At 41.3% G+C, this 19074-nt stretch overlaps 1 protein-coding gene across 1 annotated transcript in view; it reads right to left on the bottom strand.

The window, feature by feature from the left end:
• grik5 (glutamate receptor, ionotropic, kainate 5) overlaps positions 1-19074 on the bottom strand; it is a 123342-nt gene that overhangs the window by 17473 nt on the left and 86795 nt on the right. Inside the window, 8 exon segments of the mRNA XM_034221594.1 lie at positions 1247-1412; positions 5421-5594; positions 5828-5937; positions 6475-6588; positions 7984-8187; positions 9916-10023; positions 15386-15490; positions 18639-18791. Of these exon segments, the coding sequence (XP_034077485.1) occupies positions 1247-1412; positions 5421-5594; positions 5828-5937; positions 6475-6588; positions 7984-8187; positions 9916-10023; positions 15386-15490; positions 18639-18791 (1134 nt within the window).

Here is a 19074-nt window from a genome sequence, read left to right as displayed (position 1 = left end):
GGTCTCAGATATATACAAAACATGTCTCTGAATTGTTTGGCTCCAAATACCAAACTGATCATTGCAGCATTACCCATAATCCCCTCTGTTTCAGCCCTGTTTCAAAAGTGCTGATTCTCTGTCTGTTACTTTAGATGAAAATAAGGAGCCCCTCCCCACGCCCCTCTGAGAGACATTTGGTTACAAAGAACACAATGGTGCTCTAGGAGGAGATTCAGGTGATAAGGGGGGGGGGGGTTACCTTGGTTGCTGATTGGCTGATGGTTACACAAGCCAAACATCGTTACGACATCATAAAGTGGCCAAAATCTGATCAGCTCATTTTCAGACAGGTTTTTATAGAAATGGATCAGGACAAAAAGAGAGAGAATCTTTGTTCCTGAAACTTTCAGAGTCTCTTTCCACAGAGGGGACACATGTTGATGAAGAAGAGACATGAAGAAGAGGGGACACATGTTGATGTAGAAGAGACATGAAGAAGAGGGGACACATGTTGATGTAGAAGAGACATGAAGAAGAGGGGACACATGTTGATGAAGAAGAGACATGAAGAAGAGGGGACACATGTTGATGAAGAAGAGACATGAAGAAGAGGGGACACATGTTGATGTAGAAGAGACATGGAGAAGAGGGGACACATGTTGATGTAGAAGAGACATGGAGAAGAGGGGACACATGTTGATGTAGAAGAGACATGAAGAAGAGGGGACACATGTTGATGTAGAAGAGACATGAAGAAGAGGGGACACATGTTGATGTAGAAGAGACATGAAGAAGAGGGGACACATGTTGATGTAGAAGAGACATGAAGAAGAGGGGACACATGTTGATGAAGAAGAGACATGAAGAAGAGGGGACACATGTTGATGAAGAAGAGACATGAAGAAGAGGGGACACATGTTGATGTAGAAGAGACATGGAGAAGAGGGGACACATGTTGATGTAGAAGAGACGTGAAGAAGAGGGGACACATGTTGATGTAGAAGAGACATGGAGAAGAGGGGACACATGTTGATGTAGAAGAGACATGAAGAAGAGGGGACACATGTTGATGTAGAAGAGACATGAAGAAGAGGGGACACATGTTGATGTAGAAGAGACATGAAGAAGAGGGGACACATGTTGATGTAGAAGAGACGTGAACAAGTAGATTTTGCATAATAGGTGACCTTTAAAGAAACACACACACACAGTCACACACATGTTCACTCAAAAACCCCAGACATATTACACGAGTGGGTCGTACCATGAAGAAGGTCATGGTGCTCCCTCCGTGGATGGTGCCGTACTCGATGTTGGTCTGGTCGGCCAGGTCGTCCGGAGACTCGATGGGGACCTCCATCCTCTGGACGGTGAGGAAGGCCGCCAGGTTGGCCGTGTAGGAGGAGATGATGATCAGGGTGAACGCCCACCTGTCAGGGCAGACAGGGGAAGACACATGTAGATAAGGTCAGCATGGATGGACAATATGTATGACACTTATATGGCAAAACAGTTTCTTTCAGGTTTAATTGCAATATACACTCTATTTTTACAATGTCATAATGGCTCCTATTGATTTTACATGTTCACTCTGTCTTTTATGTTTTACCACATACTTATTTAGTTTTATTTGTATTGACATGTGCTTGCCACTTTTTTTTATAATGTAGGTCTACTCTTTTAATGTTTGCCTATTATCTGCACTGCTACTTTGCTCTTGTAACGCTTAAGGAACAATGCTTTCCAAGCTTTCCGATTCTGATTCTAAAAACGTCAAACTTAACTGTTAATCAGCAGTATTCTTATCCTTTTCCCTTTAATAATAGAAACGGTTCTGACAATATTAATTATGGTGACATTTTTGGGAACAGAGCTGCAGATTTTTTTCTTAATTTGACTCGCAATCTTGAATTGTGAGATATATCCTCCTGGGACCCAGCCCATTGAAAATGTCCACTGTAGTGGACATTTTGTTAACATGCATCTCCTTTTACTCTTTTGAGCTACTCTATCAATCCCTGATGTGCTGTACAGAGGACATCCTGGTCTTTCCAGTGATATGTCATTGGTTAAAATTGCATGCTGGGAAGTTCCTCTTTCTTTTCATCCAAAATGGCTGGCATACGAAAAACAAAATTGTATAGAAGCAGGAGGAGAAGTCAAATATTGTTGAATAATTGTCATTTTTACCATGAAAATCATATATATTATTGTTTATTAACATGTGAGGAACTATATAATTATTTTTGAAAGCAATTAAATAATTCAAGTTTTCAAATAACAGCCCTTTTATAAATGTCCATTCTAGAGGACGTCAGGACTATCTTCATGGACTTTATGACTCAATATTGTTGCAGGAGACGGAACTGAAGCAGACATTTTCTGTACCAGATAGTTCAGGGAGATTCAGATTTTGAGCTCTCAGATGATGAGAGAGATGAGGCTTTCACACCTGGGATAGAAGAGGGTCAAGAAGAAGGGGGGGAAAGATGCAGGATGCCCCATGAGCGCACAGATAGATACATAGAGACAGATAGGGACGAGCTGGAAAGACATGGCCCTCTGTGGGTCAAGAGTAGCACGTATGTATTATTGTTGTTTTTATTTTAAGTGGAGCCATGAAAAATGAGAGTTGCCTCAGGAATGCAAGCTTTGTTTCTATGAGCAGGTCAAATGGAGACCACATCCATCAAACTAGTCAAGATGACCCTACAGCCCGTGCTGACTGGAGTCAATGAGGTACTTTCCCACTACATTGACTACAAAGTCTTTGAAGATCTGGAAAGATTCACCAAAAAACAAGCTAGTTTTGTATTGACCAAATAAACAGCAATGTTCAGATCAATTACTTATTCATGTTTTAAATAAAGGTGAATGTATTATTGTATTAATATCACTCTATAACCATAATACGTCACATAGTCCATCTGTTCATTTTGGCTGTCTTTTCAAACTAATATGGTCCCGACGTCCTCTACAGTGGACATACTGTAACATTTTAAAATAAAATAAAATAAAAAAAGTCTAAATTGCAAGATGTTTTTTTAACCCTAAATAGGTAGGAAATCACAACAAAAAGGAAATTGGAAGACACTTTTTTTTCCTCGGGTCCCAGGAGGATATAGACTTTCTGGATCAAAACAAATCATACATATCATGTCAAATTCTCGGGGGAATGTCTGGAAATGTCTGACATTTTATCACATTAAAATAATTAATAGTAATAAAAGAAGATTACTATTAATCAATCCTGCTTGTTGGAAGGACAGCCAACAATGGCCAATAAATACAAGGACTTTTCAAGGGAGAGCGTAAACTGTGGAGCAAACATTCCCAAAATACATTTTCTCACCGTGTTTATAATCATATCAACTCACTTTAAAGGTGGGGGAGGTACGTTTGAGAAACCGGCTCGAGATACACTTGTTGTTATATTCCATGGAATGCTCTTAACATCCCGATAGCAATGAATACATTAAATGCTTTGACAATAAATACATTAAAAAATGTCATCTGTGGAAGCCGTGGCGCTGTAAAAAGCACGACCAATCATCTGAGCCAGCCCGGCTAAAATAACTGGATGGCCACCTGCCTGTCAGCCTTCCATCTGTGCACAAACTTATCTCGTGCCCTCATTGGTCATGTGCGCGTGTGTGTGTGTTGGAGGAGGGGCTCTGTGAGGAAGTGGCATATTTGTTCCGGTTGTGTATTTTCAAATTCTAGCGCACTCGAGCTGGTTTCTCCTAAATTACCTACCCCACCTTTAAGTGTAAGTAAGAAATGGTGTCAGGTTTATAGGAGTAAAACATAGACTAAAACAGGACAAAATACTCCCAAACTTCTTGAATGGGACTCTCTTCTGACCTTTCTTGCATGTCTTCAAACTTTGTTCAAAAAGAACATTATGTATTCACTTTACTTAATAATGTTCCCCTATCCCATATCTTGCTCAACTCAGTGTAATTTGCTCTTCCTGTCTTCCTCTACCCTTTATCTCCTTAGCTCTGAGCGATCATTTTATCCTTTACAGTGTGTGTGTGTGTGTGTGTGTGTGTGTGTGTGTGTGTGTGTGTGTGTGTGTGTGTGTGTGTGTGTGTGTGTGTGTGTGTGTGTGTGTGTGTGTGTGTGTGTGTGTGTGTGTGTGTGTGTGTGTGTGTGTGTGTGTGTGTGTGTGTGTGTGTGTGTGTGTGTGTGTGTGTGCGTGCGTGCGTGCGTGCGTGCGTGTGTGTGTGTGTGTGTGTGTGTCAGTCACTCTGTTGCCACAGGACTATCATCAGGCTACTGTAGTGTTTCTGTGAGTTTAGCATTTTGTTTTGTTTGCCCGGTGCTCAGGGAATGAAATTCCCTGCATGAGCGATATTTCAGCTTTATCCTGTTAAACTTTAAAATCTAAATGTCATTATCTCACACAGCGGATGTGCTAAGGAGAAGAGAAGCGAAAATGCATCCTCAAGGAAAAATGCAGTTTCTGATGAAGAAATGAGGTTAACCAGTGGATTGCTTTAAACACAACTATGAAGAGAAATTAGGAATCTAGTATGTACAGTAACAGTTTACCAAATATCTGTAAAATGGCTGATCTTCCTATAATAATCAAAAGTAGTTTAAAGATCATGACATTGGACTTCATGTCGTTATCGGTATTTACTGCCGCTTCTAATTATTTAATTTGGTAATTTGGTCTATTAGTCGTTTTATTATTTGAACGGATTTTATTACAATTTTTTAAATTATAGTATTTATCTTTTATCTTAACTATTTTCACATTTCAGAAATCGGTTGCTCTTCTGTAACCCTTTGCTCATGAATACATGTTTTAAAAGGCAAGATTTAACCAGCGCTACGAGAAGCGCTTACACCTTTGACGCTTGAATGTTAAAACTCTGCAGATTGAATCTCAAACATCTAATTAAAGTTAAAATAAGCAAAAACAGGGATTTTAAACTGGTCGGCAGACAAACTTCAAAGGAAACTCTGAAATGAATAACTCCAATGTAATATAATATATCCATGGTCTAAGTTGGTTAAATCAATATTTGAGCGCATGAGCTGCTCTCTCTCAAATCCATTAACCATTGAATTAATTGTCAAACTTGTGAGTAGTGTTAGGTCTGGAGCCGCTCCAAAGACAATGAATGTGAAACAGATTTTGTTGACTCAAAGTGTTTTGTTTTTTAAACCTTAATTAGCTTTATTATCTGTTTTCTCAGTTTTACATATACCATAATTATCGGACTATTCCTCAGGGTGCTCTCATTGTCAACTCTAAAATCTGTACCAATTCATTGTCAAAGGAGCATTTGGATACTTTGTACTGAATGACATCAAACATATGAGTTTAGAACTTTTTGGAAGTGGGAGGGACTTGTTCAGGATTATCTATATATTTTTGACTATAATAGACCACAGCAATAACATGTATGGATTGTGTAACTCACCACACCCCACTAACACATCTGGTGGACAGCGCTCTGGGCATTATCTCTGACCCCTGCTGCATGAAGCCTCCGATGGGGAACCACAGGCTGTTCCCCAGCGTGTACTGGTTCTCCAACACGTCCCTGCGCTCTCTGAGACACGGGTGAGGGTTGTACCACTCATAGGGGCTCAGCCTGGTGGAGAAACACAGAGGGGAATACAGGTTGAATGGCCTTGAGGTCAAACCGCAGTACAGTAATGCACCTCCCTCAGATCATTCAAGCCAGCACCAATCAGTCATTCGATCGCTGTCAATCTGTCTGCGGGAGGTTGTGTACGGGAGGACATAAGGATATCTGACAGGCAACTCGTGTTCGACATGACAAATGCCGACAGAGCCGCAGACTGTGTGAGGAAATGTATTGACCTTGCAGCCAGGAAGAGCACACAGCTGACAGCCAGGTAGGCGAGCAGCATGAAGAGCCACACGGCCGGAGAGAAGGGGTCGAGGAAGGAGAAGTAACCCGGCTTCCGACCCTGGTGCACGGAGAGAAGAGAAGAGAAACAGTGAAGTGGAGAGATGGATGGAGCAGAAGAGACAGGAAGGTACAGTGTGTTAAAAAACTAGGTGTCATGTCTCTCACTGAGTGTCTCCTCTGCACCACAGGAGGGCAGTGTCCTTCACTGCACGTTGGTAGTGAGTCTGCAGTGCTTTGATACGCTAATGCTACAATCCATAAATGCTCCGTTTCACAATGCCTTCTGCTGAAGCACACTTGGCTTGGACCCAGAAGCTCATTAGCAATGTAAAGCTGCCACTGGTACGGAGCTACGGAGCACTGACTTATTGAGCAATTTAAATTACACCTATACATTTCACAGTGGACGCTACACAATCCTGGACTTCAAAGATGGGATCAACTGTTATGTAAGATTCAGTCTGATTTCATAAGAATCCTATAGCAAGTGTACAGTATCTCCCTGTCAGCTTAAAAGCAGCACAAACAGAAGAGATGGAATCTAACACAGGATCTGGAGAGAGTATCTCCCTGCAGACCCAGATAACACCCTCACCAGTTGAGCTCGGTACAAGATGCTGATCCCCAGGGTCATGAACGGCTTAGAGAAGTCGATAACTTTCTCTCTTTCTGATGTGATGGTGAAGCCCGCTACGGCCAGGTCTGCTTTCTGGAGGATTGACAAAGATAGATAGGTGGTGAAGATAGTAGTGGAGGAGAGGGAAAGAGAGAGGCAGTGGAGGAGAGTCAGGGAGAACAAAAACGACAAGTGGTCGGATACCTGCGTAAAAATAGAAAGACACTCGACACTGCACTGAAACATGAGAGCTGCAGCTCCATTTGAACATCAAACAAGGACAAATACATTGAACATAACATTACACTAAACACAGCATATACATTCAAAACCCTTCAATCTGAAAATAAGCTCCACATTTCATTTTTAGGATTGACTAGTGCAAAAAAGAGTGCTTCTGTATAACCTTTTTAAATCATGGAAACCTGTGTGTCTGATTGGATGGTAACCATTTGATATCAGCTGTTCCTGACAGAGTTGAGGTCAGAGACAATGATGCTGGATGGCCTTTCTTATGTTATTATGGTGAGCTGATTCATGGAGTTTCAAAAGGGATTGACCTATACAATCCTTGAGCGGATTTCAATTTGGGGGAGCAGTTTGACTTTAAGGATGTAACACTTATACCATTGCAACAGCGTGGAGCACAAATTACAGAACAAAAGAACAAAATATTTGTTTCTATTCGCCCCGTAGGACTTAAGGCGATGCAGAACATAAACTCTTTGTTTGGTAGTTTTCAAATGTTGATTTCCAGAATGAAAAATGAAATGTTTGACTGTGGCACTTGAAAACACATTTGGAAAAACATCGAGGCGTGCACTCTCCCTCTGGCACAGAAACTCGCACATTACCCACAGTCCAAATGAGGTTAATTGCGAGTAAGCACTGGGTGGCCGGGCTGTGCACCTGTATGAGGTCTCTGGTCGCTCTGCCTCCCCTCCATCTCTTCCATTAAAAGCTAATAGATGAACATGGGCCGCTAATTAGAGCTGAGTGATCAGGAAGTGGGTAGGGCATGAGGGAGAGGAGCGTGGAGAGCCGGGGGAGCACCAGTGTGGCAGCCCCCACACAGGGACCACAGTCTGGTAATTGAAGTATACCGTATGGTAATTAAGCAGAGAGGGGCTCTCATTAGCCTGCTTCCACTACAGTGTCTGTCTGAGGCGCACTATGTTTGGACAGGGGAAGCAAGGAGGGGGATAGTGTGAGGAAAAGATGGTGCAGACACATTTTAGGCAACGCAACCACTCTTTTGGGGAATTATCGAGTCAGCTTTTGTCCTAGATAAGAGTCTTGCTCCCCTCTGAGGGCAATTTGAGACATGTGAAGTTACAGCAGAGTTGTGGTTTGGGGCTACAGCGTGAGTGTGTGGGTGTGTGTGTCGAGCATACGTTTCTGTTGCTAGAGATACTGGTTAGAACATTTGAGCATGTTGCTGTGAGTATGTGAAACAGAAAGAGAGAGGGAGAGGGAGAGTGTGCCCACCCTGTTGATTAGCTCTCCAACCATGCCAGTCCAAGAGCCGTTGGGCTCTGGCGCCCCGTACAGCCCGTCGTCCACCAGCTTGATTCTGAAGGAGAATTTCAAGATGTCTGCCAGCTCCTTCAGCATGTCCACACAGAAGCCCTCGTACTGGTCATTGCCCTGGAAGTCCTGGTAGTTCTCTCTGCGCATCACATATGGGTTCTCCTAAGCAAGGGGAAAAACACAAGGCGATCCAATCCAAAACTAACAGTATCGAATTTGAGCAGAGATTACTGACTCAAATGTAAGACTCAATGCTTCAAAGCGAATTCAATTATAACAAAAATAACTGTTATGTAAATAATAGATAGTTGGACATTTTGGGGAAATGGCTCTCAAGTAGAGAGGGATGAGGAGATCAATACCACTCTCTTACTTAGTCTGGAAACAAGGTGTAACCTGGCTCTATCAGATTGTTGGAGCTATATATCTCTTTATATTATTTAATAGTTTAATATTTATTTTCTTGCTGTTTATAGTGTTTATTGTAAATGTATTCTTAGTTAGTGTCATAAGTTAAAGTAGTTTCTATGCTTTTATTTTGAAGGCATGTTTGGGCACTGGGTGATTAGAGCACCTGGTGTAATTGTATATATTGGAGACAGGTGGAGGTGGGAGCCAGAGCACTAGTAGGCAAACGGTCTTTTAGCAGGGTGTTTCAAGCCACACAAGGGAAAGCCATAGGAACGGCTTAAGGAAAAGAGGTATAGGCCCTGCGTAAGATCCGCTAACTAGTGCCTCAGCGGCTGTTTTAGTTCTATAGGATTTTGGCCGCTACACAGATGTTAAAATCCACCTTTAAACATCACTAATGAACATGTTGTAGGTTTTATTTAAATCCATACAGTTTATTCTTTGAAATAAGCTAACTGTGCTATCGATCTCGGTCAGAAAATGTAATGTAATAATTACAATTCTCCAAATAGAGAACGATTGCATTAGGATTAGGAAGCACAAGTTGTATTGTTCATGCCTTTGATTTGATTATGTTTCCATGTAACTCTGTCCAAAGCATTTTGAGTCATTACTCAAATTAAGTTATATGTATGTACAGTACATTCAAAGTGCATTTATTGGACAAATAATACAAAGACATTGGTTAAACCAGTCAGGAAGAGTCTAAACAAAAGGATTATAAACAGTTGCATTATGGGAAAAGTAGGATTCAGATGTTATTAGTGCTTAAGCAATACCTTGATCTGAAAGACAGGATATCTTCCAAGCTGAACAATCACTTTAAAAGGTCTGCAAGCTTTCAGTATAATTTCTGATTCTAGTTCAAGTATTATTTCAGAAGGCTAGTACATATGCAGAACCCCCCCGAGGACACATGGGCACAAACCAATTTAACTCTTGAGAGAAATCAGTGAAATAGCTCTCTTGTTCGCATTGTATAACCAAAATAGATATGTTTTAAAGGAATGTAGGATTATTTGCTGCCATATGATTTGTTATGTACCTAATTTTCCTAAAAAAGGATAATAATAGCAAGTAATCAAGCTTTGTCATTATTGTTACATCAACAGTCATGTCAACAAAGCATATTTAATGTTTTATTTGAGCAAAATGCTGCAGAGGATTAAATGTAAGGGTTTTTATACATCCATGCCAACGTGGAGAAGATGGAGCATCATGTGAGGGATTTATTGATTTGCTGATGTGACATTACTCATATGGAAACCTGACAGAGACACACTCGAAGTGTTCGGAGATTATGAGAGGTCCAATGTTCTGGCGGTTTGAATTCAGTAACACATTTCTCTCAGTGCTCTGTCAGCTTCTATGACAGCTACAGTGACAGCAAAATTAGCACAAAACAGACAACAAAACAGCTTGAGCTGCGGCACAACAACATCCATGACCTCAGCAGCACGGGGGCAGGGGGTAACGTACCATTATGGTGGTGACGATGAGTGTCTTGTTGGCCAGCGTCTCCGAAACATTGATGTCCAGACTGGTGGAGTTCATTGCCAGGGTGTTGTTGGAGTACCAGATCCCGATCTAGCAGAGCAAGCAAGAGGAAATCAATGGCTGAAGTGGGACAAATACTGTGGCATTAAAGGGGCCCTAAAATGCTTTTTGGGGGTTTTCCCTTTCCTAAAGTATGTTATATGGGTTTTTGTGATGTAAATGGTCTGCAAAGGCTAAAATCCCAAGCCCCCCCCCCTGCTTGAAACACCTCGATTGGACTCCTTTGTTTACTTTGGTAACACAATGACATCACTATGTAACTCTTGCGCTTCTATTGGCTAGCGCTCCAACTCATTGTACGTGATCGGCTAAGGGGTGGGACAATATCTGAGCGGTTGACCAATCACAACAGAGCCGGCCAGCTAACCAATCAGAGCAGACTGGGCTCTGGTTTCAGACAGAGGGTGAAAAGAGGGGCTGCAGCACAGGCAGTATGAGAGAAATAAATACATTTTTGAACATTAAAGCATTTAAACAGTTCACAGTAGAGGTAGAGAATACAAATATGAACCTGAAAATGTGTTTAATATATCCTCTTTTAGCTCTAACTAAACTGCAACCCTGTTACTGTAGTAGACGGATACACACCATGTGAAGAAAATAAGTATTTCAGTAGACCTTAGCACTATTAGTCTTTTTTACAAGGACCTTTGAATGTTGTATATTTTATTCAATGCTTTTGTATCCGTATCGTTGCATACTGTATACGCATATTGACTTAATTCCCCCCATTGGAGTCATACTGTTGTAGTACCATGCAAAAAAAGAAAATCCCTACTGCAGGTCTCCCTTGAAAAAGAGATCATTGATCTCAATGGAATTTTACCTGGATAAATAAAGGTTTTGAATTGAATTGAATTGAATCACAGGCAGAGCAATGATCTGGGAGGAGATGGCAAAATATAAAAAGTATTCATGAACGGGAGTTTCATTGCCATGTCTATTATGCTACTAACACCTTTCTTAAATTGCATAAAAAAACAGCTCGCATATTTTCGTTTTATGGAGACAGTAAAGTCGCTAAGGTACATAAGTGTGTGATTACGACCTAACCGGTGTGTAGGGGTGGAACCGCAGCTCAGAGACACGTCTTTAGGAGATATTGCTGTACATTTTTCAATAGGTCAGAGTGGAGGTAATGACTCCTCAGACAGAATCACAGTTTTTCTTTTACACTCTTTATCCTGTCCTGACATTTAAGAGTGGTCTTTTTCCTGTCAGCCATCACTGCGTTGTCTACAGTGTGGATGCTGCTGTGCAGAGAGGTGGGCAGAGTTAAAATGGTAATTACCACTACCTAAAACTCTTAAGTCTGGCTGTAAGTACGGTTATCAGGTGCTATTTAGTGTTAGCATGGGAGGCAGTTGGCCTATAGCAGAACCCTGCAAAACGTATTAAGGGAAGGTGAAGGGAAAGTGTTTCCTCCAGTCAATGAACCGCAGCGTAATTCCCTCAGTCTGGATCTGCAGTGATGTGTATACTTATGCCTCATTTAATCTTGACTTTGAAATGCGTTTTGATATCTATCTTCCCTCAACGTTATTTCTAATGCTCACTGGAGGAGTCTGCAGAGACAGAATATTGCCACCGAAATTGTTCTTTACACCTCGTTGGTTGGGTCTGCCGACATTATATTTTGGTACCCCACATTGACCAACTACCCTTAACAAATGCGTTGTGGCATGTAACTAGTACATCAAATAGATGCACAGACAGACAGGGGAGATCTGGTCCAGGAAATGTAATGAAAAGGATTTATTTTCCTTTAACAAATGAAAGGTCGAAGCCTTGAGCAAGAAAACACATTATTGTCAGTACACATGGTGGTTTGCTGCTAGAGCCTTAATTGGTCTGGTACGAGTAGGTGGCTATTATTAAAAAACGTAAGATAGATTGTGCTTTGCAACCAACACTAATTGGGTTATTGTTAGACTATGTTTTAATGTTTACCATTATCCTGTCATTGCCACTGTTGTTTTCACATTCATGTAGTGTGTTATATAGGTTTGTAAATGGTCTCAAAGGCTTAAATCCAAAAGTGTATCTCCCATGCACTCCCGCCTGCCTGAAATACCTCCATTAGACTCCTTTGTTTACTTCAGTAACATAATGACATCACTATGTTACACTCGCGCTGCTAATGGATAGCGCTCCGACACATTGTACGTGATAAGCCACGGGGTAGGACATCTCTAAGAGGTTGACCCATCACAACAGAGCCGGCCAGCTAACCAATCAGAGCAGACTGGGCTCTGGTTTCAGACAGAAGAGGTGCTGCAGCATGAGAAGAATATAGAGCTTTTTGAACATTAATGCATGTTAACATGTCACAGTAGAAGCTTTAAATACAAATGTGAACCTGAAAATTAGCAAATTATGTCCCCAAAATGTGTAGTTTTTAATCTAAAGACGTGTTTAACTCCATACAAATACTCTACTATGATTTATATTGATGATTTGGTCTTTCCCATAAAAAAGTTAAACCCTGAAAAGGGCCTGGAAGCACATGTACTCTTTCTTACTCATTTGAAAATCCTGGATCTATATCACAGGCCTGGCGCCCCGCCCTCGTGTTAGGGTGACTGGTGAAAGAGCAGCGTGCACCAAGATGGCTACAGAAAGCATCAGAGACATTCATCCGTATGTTTGAGCCTCAGCCAGATCCAGTTTCAGAGAAGTCTGCACTAAACACAGAAACTAGCAGAATCATCACAATGGTACTGTGGGTGTAATCTTTTATCCGTTTATGTTATTTGTTATCTTGTCACAAAAAGAGGACAGGTGCTGAGCTGGAAATGAGTAATTATTAAAATAATATGTGTGCACTTTGTTGTTGAACCTAAGTGAGCTTGTAACTGGCAGTGGCTGACACCGTGTCAGTGGTTGTGAAACAAAGAATAAAATCAAGTGAGGTTTTTTTGGTAGATGGTGGAAAGAAGCTCCAGGGTCCGGCTTACATTCAAAGACTGCACACCACCGTGTTTGCTGTCAAAACTTTCACCCTGCTAATGCAAACTCTCCTGTCTGTATTTCCAGTCCGCTCTGCACTGGAGGCTTCAGGTTTCGCTATTGGCTTTAAAATGTGAGACACACCGAATGTAGCTGGCCAGGGGTGAGTTTAAAACTCAGATTGTATGGAAGTGCACAGAAAACTCCTCTTTCAGAATCTCTGTAGTTACAACATTTTGATACAAGTTAGATCAGACCTTTTGGAATAGATAACAACAGAATATGATCACAGTGCTGCAGTTTCTCTGTAAGGCTGTAAGTTACAGTCGCTGCTACCTTGTGCCCTTAACTCTGGTTGTGTGTAGATGTAAATGAGCTGTGCAGTTCCTCTGCTATCATTGGCCGTCCCGACCTCTCAACATCCGCGGGGATTGGACAGACGTCACCCAATCCCTGCTCGCTTCTGCCACGTCATCCGGGGGAGGAGTATAAAGGCTGGGCACGGACACCATTCGGGAGGCTCTGTATTGTGTGACAGATGCCTCAACCCTGTCATTGTGACAAAGCCTTCGTTCTGTGATTCTGTTAGCAGTGTGTTTTCTGTGCCTCGTTAGACTGCTTAGCAGTGTGTGTTGTGTGCTTCGCTCGACTGCTTAGCAGTGTGTTGTAGCATTTTGTGAGTATTGCTTAGACCCAGGTGATTAGCGACTGTAGATCAGCATTCTTGTGTGTATTGCTTAGACCCAGGTGGTTAGCGCCTGTAGATCAGCATTTTGTGAGTATTGCTTAGACCCAGGTGGTTAGCGCCTGTAGATCAGCATTTTGTGAGTATTGCTTAGACCCAGGTGGTTAGCGCCTGTAGATCAGCATTTTGTGAGTATTGCTTAGACCCAGGTGGTTAGCGCCTGTAGATCAGCATTTTGTGAGTATTGCTTAGACCCAGGTGGTTAGCGCCTGTAGATCAGCATTATTGTGTATTGCTTAGACCCAGGTGGTTAGCGCCTGTAGATCAGCATTCTTGTGTGTATTGCTTAGACCCAGGTGGTTAGCGCCTGTAGATCAGCATTCTTGTGTGGATTGCGTAGATCCAGGTGATTAGCACCTGTAGACCCGCACCAGCTGTGTTCTTCCACAGTCTGTTTTGTTTATTGTTTTGTTTCCACTTTAGAAGTGAGATTTTCTTTCCTTTTGTATAGCGGGGCAACTCTCTTTTGGAGACCCCTTTTGTTGGATAGTGACAGCTTGACCCGTTGTTGAGCCAAGCTGTTTGTGTAGCCTACATCATTTTACTTACTTGCAGTAACAATTAAACCACCGGTAACGTATACCAATTCCAATCTGGTCGTGTCGTGTCCTTTTGGTCCTCCTAGCCCAATTGGGAACGTAACACTGTAGATATAAATATAGTTTATTGTTCCCAATGCAACTCAATGCAAATGATATTTGACTCTGTTTTGATCCTTGATGTATACAGTATATGTACGATAACAATGTATACAAAGGATCGAGAATAGAAAAGATCCTTTCAACTAAGGGACATTTCCTTACTGAAGAATAGCGCTATCATAACAACACGAGAAAGTTGAGCTCCATTAAGCCTCTATATAAATAGTACATAGTATTAGATGAGGAGAGATGTAGAAATATCTACCACTCTGTTCTGAGCTTGAGGCCGATTACTAACGCTGATTCCTACAAATGAATGTCATAGTTTGTAGGCACGGGAAGAAAATAAACCAACCGTGATGAAAATGTAATTTGTGTATCTTTTGAAATCAGAAAACATCAAGTCAACATGCAAGAAACAAACAACAAGAAAGAGAGCACTTGGCATGAGATCAGCTAGAACATAAAAACACTTTTGGCGCAGTGGTTAGAGCGTTAATCATCAGATCAAGGGGCGTTGGTGAACTCCAGTTCGAAACCCGCCGAGGCCGCCACTGCGTCAGGCCGTTGTGTCCGTGGGCAAGACACTTTACCCGCATTTGCTCCTGTGGGTAATGTCCACAGTAATGACTCTTACATGTCTAATATGTGTAATGTGTAATTGTAAAGCACTTTGAGCACCTGTAAAAGCGCTCTAATAAAAAATGTAATGCATTATTATTATTATTATTATTAATAAGACTTAAATACTAAACAACTGCTTTAAAACGCAAGAAGTGAATGTATTTCAGTAGCCTTCAGATAAAACAGTTGTCACGTATCTGCTACAACATGACGCACATCGGATGGCAGGTTAAACTGCAGTGCCGACAGATGCCACACATCACAGTAACTTCACAAAGTAAAATGTTTGGCTACTATCAGGGGAGCCTGCGATGAGGCTGACCTCAGTGTTAAACAGCGCCTCCGGCACAGTGGATTCAGACGGGTGACCTGTAGCTAACCCAAAGCCTGGGGGCGTACAGCCTCTGCCGTATGATAATAGGTGACTCCTGACCTCTTTGTGGCCTCCTCTGTGCTTCTCCAGGATCCGCAGGGTGTAGTTGGTCCTCTGCCCTTTGCTGTTGAACTCCACACGCCCTGTCAGACCATCGTACTCCACCTGGCCCACAGAAAGAGCGAGGTAAAAAAGCACGAAAGAGGACGGGAGAAAAGAGGAGAAACAAAGATTGGAGGATTAAAACAGAGAATGGAAACTCCACACTTAATCACCTTCTGGTAAGGAAAGAACAAATCCAAAAAGTTTAAACCAAAGTTGTGTCATTTAATAAATATGGCCAGATAACCCTGCAGCAATGTGTGCTAAAGAAACCCTTTTAAAACAGCAAGCACTTAATACAGGAAAAAGACAAAGGAAAGGGGAAGGTCTCAGCTCGGGAAGTTACATTACAGGGCTATTGAAATGTTGGTTATTAGGTTCAAGGTTCTTTATTGTCAAACTAACATAGCTACTAGTAATTATGTCGTTGAAAATCTTAGGTCACAGGCTTCTCCAACAATGCAACACAATAATACAGATAAGCAAACAATATTAAAATATACTATATTAAAAGTAATACAAAAAGAAAAATAGTTACCAAACAAAACCTATTACAAACCTAAGATCGATGATAATCACCTGACAATGGTCAAAGCGACACCCTTCTGTCTGATAACATTGAGTAGCTTGGCGTGCATTTAAACTGTGAGAAATTCAACCGTAGGCAGAAAGTTACAGTGAAATATATATTAAATGAGACTTGTGATAAATGTCTACAATAGAAACTATTGTTGCAATATTAATCAAATATATGCACTCATGCAATATCCTCATAGTAGTAGGCACAATATGTGAACATATCATTCTGAATTAAGTATTGTAAAGCCGCAGAGAAAGTCCCAATATCGCAATTGCAATATACGTCAAAAATATTCACAGTTTTCCAAATCCTGCAGCCCTAGTAGAAACAATAAGAATACTGTAAATGCTGGAAAAGAAACAGGCAATCTTCTTTAAAAAGCCAAATATGTTTCTTCCCACTATCTATCACGATTAGGCCGACAGGTGCGATCTACAGCGAAAAGAGAGGGTGAGAAACAAGAAGGCGCTATAGAGACGGAGGAAGTGTGTGAGGATGCAGCAGACAGGGGTGATCAGTTTTGGCTCAACTAGGAGAGAGTGAGTGAGCGAGGCTCAGAGAGAGAGTCAACAGCTCGCTAATAAGACTCAGAACGGCACCTCACAGACTCTCCTCTCCAGAACCCAGGTGCTGGCACTGTTAGCGAGATCTGTGATGAATGGCACGGCGCTGAAGATGGAGCACATCGTGATGTTGACTAACAAAGGCAGATGTCAGGCGATGGGATGGAGGCAGTGAGAGATGGGTTTCGGGCTGCCTTGACAACAGGTAGTCAATGAGACGAGTGCACAGACGACTGGTGACGGGAGATGACAAACAGTAACAAGAGACAGAGGTTACATGCAAAGTGAGATGACACAGAATGAAGCTGTACTGAAGTGAATAATGATAAAGGCAATAAAGAGATAATTAATCCACCACAGCTCTGATTGGGGATAATGGTTTGCGTGATTTTTCAAGTAAAAATGTCAAAATATTTGCTAGTTCGTTGATGTATTTCTCTGATTTATATCACTGTCATATAAACATATTGGTGTTTTTTGCTGCTGCTGATGATAAGGAAATGATTACCCTCATTACCAACTAATCTGCCTTTTAATTTACAGAAATCAATCAATTGGCTTTTCTATTAACCTGTTTTCCAGGTCTCAGGCTCGAAAATGACATGCCCAGAACAAATGACTATAACTTCACTTCTAAAAAGGGGTAAATGACTAATATTTTTTCTCAAAGCAATGATAAACCTGTGAGTTGGATGTAGAAAAGTCAGAATCAATATCCTTTTTTTTATTTTAAAGTAAATTCAGATTGAACATAGTAAAAAAAATTTAAATTATAGTGTCCGTCCAAAAAAAAACATTACTTATAGTGAAAACCACCCTTGAATGATGGGATAGTAGAATAAAAGCTTTAGGAATCCAAACAATAACATATAATAAGTACCCTGTATCAAGATTGATGCAAAACAAGTGACATTTTACTTTTTTAGAGAGATTTACAAAAAAAAAAACACTTCTGGGGTCATTTGGGTGCATTTTCCATATCTCTGGCCCCCCTCGTTCGATTTTGATGATTGACACCTCTTTGTAACCGTTAGAGCCAATAGAATCGAGGGGAAGTTCCTCAAATCCATCTAAACATTACCCATTGGGGAATGAGTGCTGCACAGCCAGAATACCCCGGAACCGGAAGCTGTGATACACTCTGGTGGCTTTCATTAGCAACTAATATGAAATCTCCGTTTTTTACATAAAAATTGAATGATGGATTATCAGGAATCATTTAAAAGTGACAGACACATTAGATTAACCTATGGATTAACCTTCAGCCGCGTTTTTTATCGTTTTAATGCCATTGAACACGACCTTTTTTTCAGAATAACAGCTAAGGTGAGACGATCTCCCGTGAATGCTCCGTAAAGCTACGTGTTGTGATGTCTGTGTTTGCTTCCCCTGTCGCGAGTTCTGATCGCTCAGTGATGATACTGATACCTATAAAATCTATGGAATCTCAGCTTTAATCAGATATCTAGTATGTGCAGTTACGATAAGTAATAAGGGTATTTTTACCTTGAGTTCTGTGCGTTAGCATTTTTTCGCTCAGGGCTCATTTAGACGCTTCTTGTGAGACTTGTGTTTTGTTTCGGTAAAAATGGTTCGTATCGTCAGTTAGCTGAGTTTCTTCCCGTTAAATGGGTACGACGAAAAAAATACCCGCAGGAACCGGATTAGGGTCCTCTCGGGCTTAACAGGTTAAATGTATAAAAATGTCGTTAAAAATCACAATTCTTTTGGACTCCAAGGTTTTTCGAAAGTTTTGCTTTAACCAATATCGTTTACTATCACATACCATTTTAGAATCTAGAACCAGCTGATTTGGCTTTTTTGTTTGAAAAATGACTCAAAATTAATAAATTATCAAAATATTTGCAATTACATTTTGAAAGACGTGAAAAGATCAAAAGGTATTTTCACTATTTTCTAACAAGTGTGGACATCTAAAAACCAATGTAATTGCATTGAACTAAGACGTACTACATGTGCTCCTTTCTTACCCATGTTTCTCATGATGTAATTGTGTGCATGCGTGTGAATTTGTAATTTGTGATTTTACAACACATCGAGCGATTACCATGCGCAGGTAGTTCATCAGACTGGTCCCGTGTTGCCAGATCTGAGGCGAGGAGCAGCTGAGCGGCTTCACTCCGATTTCCTGACTGCGGTTCAATTCCCTCACGGCCCCCACCACCACATGCACCGCATCAAACATCAGCGCTGACGAGAGCTGTGGAAGAGGAAACAAGAGAGTTACGAAGGGTGAGAAAGGCAAAATGGGGGAGGGATGGAAACCCAGCGAAGAGAGACGTGAGTCAAGAGATGTGCGGGTTCAGATGATTGAATGTTTAACAGGGAAGGAGAGAGAGAGGGGAGAGATGTGAGGCAAACCAGCTGGGAGGAAACACAGATGGATACATCAATACCCATTAAGTACAAGCAAAAGACTAGCTGCATCTCTTTAACTGCTCCATGAATCAGTGTGAGGAATAAGGTAGCTTAATATTTGATGT

The sequence above is a fragment of the Gymnodraco acuticeps genome, unplaced genomic scaffold (assembly GCF_902827175.1).
Source record: "Gymnodraco acuticeps unplaced genomic scaffold, fGymAcu1.1, whole genome shotgun sequence".
Classification (NCBI taxonomy): domain Eukaryota; kingdom Metazoa; phylum Chordata; class Actinopteri; order Perciformes; family Bathydraconidae; genus Gymnodraco; species Gymnodraco acuticeps.
This window is presented reverse-complemented; position numbering and strand designations above follow the sequence as displayed.